This window comes from Pteropus alecto, unplaced genomic scaffold (assembly GCF_000325575.1).
Source record: "Pteropus alecto unplaced genomic scaffold, ASM32557v1 scaffold86, whole genome shotgun sequence".
Lineage (NCBI taxonomy): Eukaryota > Metazoa > Chordata > Mammalia > Chiroptera > Pteropodidae > Pteropus > Pteropus alecto.
The window spans coordinates 16,243,359-16,252,465 of record NW_006442109.1 but is presented as its reverse complement, the minus strand read 5'-3'; the positions used below and the strand labels follow the sequence as shown (position 1 = coordinate 16,252,465).

At 37.2% G+C, this 9,107-nt stretch overlaps 1 protein-coding gene across 1 annotated transcript in view; it reads left to right on the top strand.

Moving 5' to 3' along the window:
• CGNL1 (cingulin like 1) overlaps positions 1-9,107 on the top strand; it is a 92,735-nt gene that overhangs the window by 1,709 nt on the left and 81,919 nt on the right. Inside the window, 5 exon segments of the mRNA XM_025038883.1 lie at positions 622-716; positions 2,332-2,437; positions 5,295-5,396; positions 5,957-6,105; positions 7,277-7,412. Coding sequence (XP_024894651.1) covers positions 622-716; positions 2,332-2,437; positions 5,295-5,396; positions 5,957-6,105; positions 7,277-7,412 — 588 coding nt within the window.

Below are 9,107 nucleotides of genomic sequence, written 5' to 3'. Positions count from 1 at the left end.
TACAGCTATGTCTTACTGCCAATTGTATGGTTTTCTAAGTTAATTCAAGTACAACTAGATTCCCACTGGGGTCTCGTCTGTAAAGTAACTTGTCAAACACTATAGAGAGGTTCGACTTTTCTGTTCGTATAGATGTGAAATCTGAAAGTTTGTGGGATTTGTTTCCACACAGGAGTTCAATGCTTAGATTTGTCTAGATGTATACATTTTCCTCATGAACTTGAGTGACTGGGTTAATTTCTGGCCTGAAAAATTAGGTTAATCCTAAAGTGATGGAATTTATTTAAGTGGTACATTTAGTGTTTTGGTAGTCACAATAAAAAATTAATGATAATGATAAAAATAATAATAAGGTTAGTAAGTGCCAGGCACTATTTGTTATAGGATGGCACCCACACTGTGAAGGTAGGTCCTATAAACCTAAATTTACAGGTGAGAAAATTGAGGTGAGGCTAAGTAATTTGCCCCAGGTTACAGCGCTACTTAGTAAGTGGTAGGGCCAGTTGTCATGAGGATCTTACCTGAGGAATCGTTTTTTGGAAAGTAGGAATGTGTTTGGAAGCTTCTGCCTTCTTCCTGGAAACATCATCCTGTGATCTAATAACAGACATTACGTTTCAGGCCACACCGGATCTGTTAAAAGGCCAACAAGAGCTTACTCAACAGGCCAACGAGGAGACCGCCAAGCAGATACTTTACAATTACCTCAAAGAAGGGTTAGTGATTTTCCTTAAAGGAGCTAAGTATTGTCATTTCTGGTGGGGCTCTTAATTTCCTTTTCTGGGACCTTGTGTTTTGCTCTCTCTCTCTGCCCTGTGTGAGCCGTTTAGGGTTAAGATTCATTGGCTGGAGTTTTCACAACAGCATCTTAATCTTGTGTGTGGGGAGCGAAGAGCAAGGGAGGGGAATGTGGGGAAGGACATCATACTTTAAAAATTAAAAATGAATATTTTTTAAATGACCCTTTACTGTTTTGAAAACAGTAAATTCAAAAATGGGATGAATGTCTCTTATTCAGTTTTGAATTAAGTCTGCCATCGCTTTGAGTTCTTCCATGCACACAATAGTACTCTGTCATCCCTAGTAGGAAGTTACAAATAAAAATTCCTGCTTCCCTCCCCAGAGTTGACACTGGCCAGGAGCCCCTTCTTCCATTATTTTTAAAGCATGTATGAGTCATTTAAAAGCGGTGCTTTCCGCATACTTATCTTGGAGGTTGAGCTTGAGTAATCTGGTTTTCAGTCTTACTTAGATACTAATTGCGTTGGAATTCTAGGTCAGGAATTTGAAGTTTCTGTTTCAGTTCTTTCATCAGATATGATTGAAAAGAAAAAAAAGCTTTACAGCCTGACATAACTGAAAGTCATTTGGCAAATACTCGTTTGTTTCAAAACACTTCGTGTGTTTGTATTGTGTCATACAATTATTTGTCAGTAATATAGAGTTGACAAAATAGTTAGGTTCAAAGTATGAGATAGGGGCTCTTTTGAAAAAAAAAAAAAAAGTAACCAAAGAGATTCTTCTAGTTAAGAAATAGTTATTACAATCTCTCTGTGAAAGGTTTTACCATATTAAGGTTAAGGTAGAAGAAATTTTGATTTTTAAAATTCTCTAAATTCTTCCCCGTTTTCTTCTTCCTCCTCCTTCTCTTCCTCCTCCTCCTCCTCTTATTATTCTTATTTTGGCTCATGATTTATTGAGAGACTGGTGAGACACTTTAGCAGGAGGCCTTTACTTAAGAAAACTTACTTAAAAAAATTTTTTTTCATAATTATCAGATATGTGTGATGGATGGTGCGATAGAAGTTAATAAGACTTTATCCGATCATTACCTGTGAAAGTCTAGACAAAGGGCTGCTGTGTTGACAACCTTCGCTTGGGGGATTTATTGTTTTAAACATCGGCTAAACAAGTTAAGATCACTGCAGATCATTCTTAGTATAAAATGTAAAAGTAAAATGTGTGTGAGAGACACACTCATAGGAGAAACTCCTTGTTGGAATGAATGGTATTCATTTGAATCAAACAATAAATTAGTAAATTTTCACTGGATGTTTTCTCCAAGCTTATTTAGAACATGGTTATATCTTTCACATGTTTAGAAATGGCAACCCCTGTTCCAAACTGAGTGGTAACAAAGAACAATTTATTTGACAAAAAATACACCATCCATCGTGCCCTTCTTACCCTGGTTTTGTCCGTGGCCTTAATTAATTCATACCTCCTGCAATTTGTCTTCTTAAAGGGCCCCTTGTTTGCGTGCCATGGCACATAACATATTCTGAGACCGGTGGCTGTGCCCCTCATCGTTTGCTGTTGCCTCTTTTCCAGAAGCACCGATAATGACGATGCTACTAAAAGGAAAGTCAACCTGGTCTTTGAGAAAATCCAGACGTTAAAGTCTCGAGCAGCAGGGAGCACGCAAGGAAGTAGTCAAGTAAGTAGAAGTTTTGTGTCTTGCAGAGAGCATTTGACATGGAACGTGGCAAACGAATTGCTGTTTCTTCAGTCTGTATGTTTGGTTGTAGCAGCAAGAGGGAAATTTCCTAAGCAGTGAGCTGTACCGAAGATGGAAGATCATGTTTTGAATATTATTAATGTGCACCCTGCCTTTCCTTTTCAGAAAGGTTTTAAGATATTTCATTAAAAAAATATAAACCATAACAGGATGTAACAAATAGGTGGTGAAGTTTAGAAAGGGAAATAAGAACTGGAAGAATGAAACAAAATAATGGATCGAGAACCGTAGTGTTATTATAGGCACATTCGGAAGGTAAGTGTGAACTGGCTTGGACTCAAGCTCTGAAACTTCAGAGAATAAGAAATAAGAGGATAAGAACAAGAGAATAAGGAGTAGAGACAGGTGAAGCTGACCAGCATCAGTGGTGCCCAATTCTTTCTTTTTTTTTAAAACTGCCTGTTTAATTGTATTTAATTTGAGTTGCGACTTGGAGATCTTTTTGTTAAAAAAGGAGTTGTCTCATAGTTGATGAACATCTACTATATGCCAGAAATACCTTGTGCCCTTCTCAAAAGCAAGCAGCAGGGAGGTGACTAATAACTTGTTACTCAATCTTCCACCACCTTGAACTGGGACCCACTTCTTGTTTGTGAATCTTCCCTTTCTCCTCCTTGGTGAATTACCCATGGGTAGAAAGAGAAGATACCAAGAAGCAGGTAATAGGAAGTTTGTCTATAGCTTCTTTTCAACTTTGAAAAAATGTATAGAGGATATTTTTAGGCATTAATTATCTTCTTTTCTCTACTGTTCAGTATTCTCCTAGCACTCAGCTAACCCATGACTGCTGCTCTGGCATCAAATATATACATGTACATGTACATATACACATACACATCATACACATACATATAATACACATGAATGTGTACACACACATATATGTATGTGACCCATGCAGATACACACACACTCATACACTGTTCCCACTGGGGAATCTTTAGATTATACACTTTGTTTTATGAGCTCTACGTAGTTTTTAAAATTTAGTTTAGAGTTTTTTGCTAAAATTCTTAAATCGAAATTATTATTCTGACTCTTGCTTTTCATTTACATGCATATTCTTGGGGAGAACACATCCTTTGGTCTTTTTTTTTTTTTTTTTTATTCTTTCTTCTTGATGTTAAGATTGTCATTGTGGCTCACAGACTAGGAATATCCAGCCCAAACTGGGGAAGTCGGAGTAGCCCTTCTAGAGTCAGTGACACTGATGCTGTCTCAAAAGATGGTAGAATTCTCTGGGTGAAGAGAAGGCAGGGCATTGAAGGTAGAGGGAACAGCACAAACAAATATAAAATGTAAAGAGTGTGTGTTTGCTATATTTAGGGGATGGAAGTGTAGTTGGAACTAAGAGCATGTGGGGACAATATGCCAGAGAGGAAGGGACTTTAGAAATCATATAAGAAATTTCTATTTCAGGCTGAAGATGATGGGTTACTGTTGATGGACTTTAAATAGGAATGAGTAGTGTCGTATTCATAAAAATTTATTTTTTTTGATAGCTTTTTGAGAGAGATAAGATTAGAGGAAGGGAGGCCAGTTAAGAAGAGTGCTGAATAAGTGAGCGATGATGAGACGTTGAATGAAGGCTACAATCGCAGTGCCGTGACTGCTTAATTGCCTGTATTTTCCTACACTCTTTATCTCCCTCTTCTTTTCTGAATCTGATTATTTGCTGGCAAAGGCTTTGGAGTTTCATCTTTTTGGTGTCAGTTAAGTGATTTCCTGTGAGAGAATCTAAGAACCTTCTCCCACATGGACTAAGACTATGCTGGAAAACAGCAAAACAGAGTTTTTATGTGGGAAAGAACAGTGTACAATTACCATCATGCGAGTGGATTTAGATTTCTAAACTGGATTGTTCCCATTTTGTCTGAAAATTGGAAATCCTGTGTTTTTGTTGACTGGGGGGTTCTGGTTAACTTCACAGGAGTGGGTGAGGAAGTACCTCATTCCAGGTTCGTCATGCACAGCTCACACCTGGACTTAAGTGCTTTGAGCCAAGATACTGCCTTTTCTAGCTTCGATTCTTGCTTTTCTCTTTTTCCTTCTCCTATTTGTAGATTTCTAACTACTTTGCTTTAGGATTTTAGCCAAATCCTTTGGAGAGCATCATCCTATTGTTATATCCATGGAAGAAAAAAATGAGATCCATTAATATTCATATTCAGATCAGATGTGATATTTTCTAATAGACTCTCTTTAATCAGACCCCCTTTCATTATCTCTCTCTCCATTATGGAAATGTAACGCTTTAAAGAAGAAAGCCAATTTAGCCAGCATACATTTATTTACTACTTGGCATACAGGGATCTGCAGAGAGTGAGAGATAAAAATCTCATTGGTGGTTATGGAGAAGTAATTCTCAATATGGCGAATATTCTGTAATAGGCACATATACAAAGGGCCTTGGCAACACAGAGACATGGACTTTGGGTATAACTTCATGTGATAGATGAATTTTAAACAATATTTATTTTTATCTTTTTACATTGTTTTATTGGGGTATAACTTACATACAGTAAACTGCACAAATCTTAACTGCATAATTTGTTGATTTTTTAAAAAGAGGTCCATGTAAACACCACCCAGATCAAGATACAAAACTCTTCCATCATCCTGGAAACTTTCTGCGTGCCCTTTCTCCGTAGGAGTTTATGTTAGAATTGGGTCTTAAGATTTTAGTGTTACTGCTCTGATTATATTTTGGGGGAAAGAAAATTAAAATAAAGTACCTTGAACATTTAAATTAGCATCTCTCTGCAATTAATTGCAGGCTTCTAATTCTTCATCTGAAGTCAAGGATCTATTGGAACAGAAAAACAAGTTGACCACAGAAGTAGCTGAACTTCAGAGACAGCTTCAACTAGAAGTCAAGGTATCTTTTTCCTTTGGATTATTTTTTTTTTTTCATTTCTATCTTGATCAATAAAGAATATATTAAGTACGTTAGGATGTCCAAGTGAAGTGAAAGCCAATTTTTTTTTCATAAAAGAAATATTCCTCTCATTACAGAAGTAAATTCCTGTATTTTCGGCTCCTGCTATCCAAAGAATTTTTTTTTTTTTTTTTTAAATAACCAGCATATTGAGACTGCTTTGACAGACTCAAAAAACAAAGAAACACTGTTGGATTCAGGCAGGCCAGTAGGAAACTAAGTGCATATAAAAATATCTAAACTAAGTAATAGAAATAGCACTATGAGGCATAGCTGTATTAATATTTCTCTTTTGGAAGTATTACAACTCGTTAAATATTTAATCTTTCTAGTTGCAAACTCCTATGCCTTAATTATGTAGTGTGAATAATAATAATGTAGTTGTTTAATAATATAAGTGCAAAGATATGGAGTCCTTCATTCAGAGTTTAGAAGTAGACTACTGTAGGGTTACATTAATGTATAGTGAAGTACTTTAAAATCACATGTATTCATATTAGAATCAACAGAACATTAAAGAAGAAAGAGAGAGGATGAAAGCAAACTTAGAAGAGCTTCAGAACCAACATGACAGCAAGGTGGAAGAGAACTCCTTGCTGCAGCAGCGACTGGAAGAAAGTGAAGGGGAGCTCCGGAAAAACTTGGAGGAGTAAGTTCTGACAAAGAGCCTGTGTCCTTCTTGTGTTCTGCATCCGATGTAGCCAAACTTTTTTGTCCATTTAGTACTTACCAGCTTTCCAGATATTTAGAGGGGCTTCTGACTCTTCCTTTGCTCCCTCTTATCCTTGTAAAATTGCAAAACTGATAACATGTATAGACTGGTAAGCAGAAAGGTTAATGATTTAAAAAAACCTTTTGTACACCTTAAAGCATGTCTTGTAAAGTTGCAGTCCTTAGAATGGATCTCATGCAGGTAAGCGAGAAGCAGGGAATATCGAGTGGTGATATCTAAAGACTTAGATTTCAAGGAGCCTGGGCCCAGCCTCCAAAAAGCACTTGTCACTTGTCCTCCATAATCTCCCAGTTTGTGAATTTTATCCTGGATGGTGCTGGTCTCTGTGACCAGAGCTTATATTCCTGTTGCGTCTTCAGAGATGGAAATTCAAGCCCAAGAGGACCCTGCCATTGTGTTGTATTATAATCTGTGACAAAAGGATCTGAATGAAACAAAGGTCCGAAAAGGTACAGTGCTGTGAAGCCCTGTGGATGTGATGGAAACTTTAAACAAAATTTTAAGTAGGAGTGAAATCTAGAGGGAAATTCAAGAAAAATAGGATATTATGTAGTTAAAGCATTTAATTGCCTTTGCAGTTTCAGTGGTGTAGTTTTTGATTTTAAAACATTCTTAGAGGTTAATTTTAGAAAAGAAGTTGGTAAGAAAAAGATCAGAAAATTTAGATATAGTAGAGACTTTACAAAATAAAAAGGTAGAATAGTTGTGAATTTGATTTAGAGCAGAGATTGGCAAACTTTTTGTCAGGTAGTAAATACTTTATGGTTTATAAGCCATATGGTCTTTGTGGGAACCACTCAATTCTGCCATTGTATTGTGCAAATTACTGTAAGCAATACATAAATGAATGAGCATGGCTATATTCCAATAAAACTTTATTTACAAAAATAGGCAGTGAGCCAGATGGGCCTATAGGCCGTAATTTGTTAACTCTCATTCTACAATACAGGGAGGAAGCAGAGAATGGGAGAGGTTCCTTGGGGCTTTTTAGATGACTCTGCTTGACCATCTGAAGGTCTGAAAACAGACTGGGTGAAAATAAGGAGAGCCCAGGAGAGTCTCTCTGACAGACTTCCTTTCTCGTCAGGTTGTTTCAGGTGAAGATGGAACGGGAACAACATCAGACTGAGATCAGGGATCTCCAGGACCAGCTCTCAGAAATGCACGATGAACTGGACAGTGCGAAACAATCTGAGGACAGGGAGAAGGGGGCTCTGATTGAGGTAAGGAGACTGTGGGGTCAGGTGATAAGATAGGCCCCATCTGCTTGAAGAGGATGAGATGGTAGAGGGTGGGTGGAGACTGAGTGCTACGAGCCATATTCTGTTTTGTGCATTTGCTCCACCTGTGCCTATGGTTAGTTTCTGTAAGAGTATTGTATATAATAGCTTTTAAACATTGTCTTAGGAGCATTTTCAACCATGCAGAAAAGTAGAAAGACTAATGCATTAATTTCCATAGAGCTCCAACCCAGATCCAATAGTTGTCAATATTTTGCCATATGTATTCCACTTATTCATTTGTCCATTCATTCATCCGTTTTTTTTCATGTATCCATTTATTCATCTTTGCTGAACCATTTCAAAGTAAATTACAGATAATACTACTCCTTACTCCTAAATTCTTTAGTATGCATGTTTGAAAAATTAAGGGTTCTTGTCGCCTAAAAAATTTAATAATTCCTAAAATGTATTATATATAACAATAATTCTAATACATGGCCCTTTGTCAGAGGATAGTGGAACAAGTTAATGGACACCATAAGAAAATAATCAGACAAATCTGTGGGGCATTGCTCTAGTCTTTTCAGAAGATCAATGGGATGGGAAAAAAAGAGCAGGGAGTAGGGGGTAGGGGGGCCGGCGGGGGGCTGTACTAAGATAAATGAACTCAGAGAGATCGATGAAGATAGTGTGGGATTCTTGATTGGATTCTCGCTTGGAGGAGGGGGACAGAACTTATATCTATACCCTTTTCGGTATTTTGGTATTTGCTGTAACATTACCATCACCTGTATTTTTGACAGAATTTTGACATTTAGTTCCTTATGAGCTTTGGTTTGCAGGAACAGCCCAAGAAATAAATGATACTCAATTTAGAACAAAGCAAAAAAAAAAAAAAAAAAATCAAGACTTAAAGGTACCTTGTCATTACTGAACTTTCATTTTCTGCTGCTTTCCCCCAAGGGCTTGGGTCTTTTTTATGTCCCTTTCTTGGGGTTAAAAGCTGCTGGCTCCTAAGTCCCTGTAGCTCCCTGTTAAGTGTCAGCTGTCAATTGTTTTCTCACTCCTTCCTTGTTTAGTTTTGAAGTTACTCCCCAGGAAGGATTTGAGTTCCTGCTCTTTAGAACTTTGCCTCTCTTCCCTATGACTTGGCAGAGAGCATAGCGCTTGTGGCCCACGGGAGTTCTCATGAATTTGTTTTTCACATGGGTCTAGGGGAATCATTCTCTTCTCCCCACACAACCATTTCTCTGTCTCTGTTTAGACCTTTTCGCCTGAGAAGGCATCAGATCTGTTCTTTACCACCTGGTGTTTCTCTTTTTATCCAAGGATTCCTTAAAAATCACCATATTCATGATATTATACTGCTTCTTATGGCTCTGCCTTTTTCTCAGAGCTTAGAGTTACAAAGATGAGGTATATTAGAATGGGGCTTTGAGAATATATACATTTATCGCTGAAATATGAAAACAACATAACTTGAAATTTAAAAATGGGGTGGGTGTAAAAACACATGTTTTTCTAACATCTTAACAACTATTTTTATTTCTACATTTTCTACTTGCCTCCTTACCCTCTGATCGGTTTCATCTACCCATGTATATCATATAGGGACAATTACAGTGTCCCTGCAGCTTTGATACCTGTTTTTAAAAGTTAGTGTGTCAGAAATATTTTTTTCTTATGATACCTTGT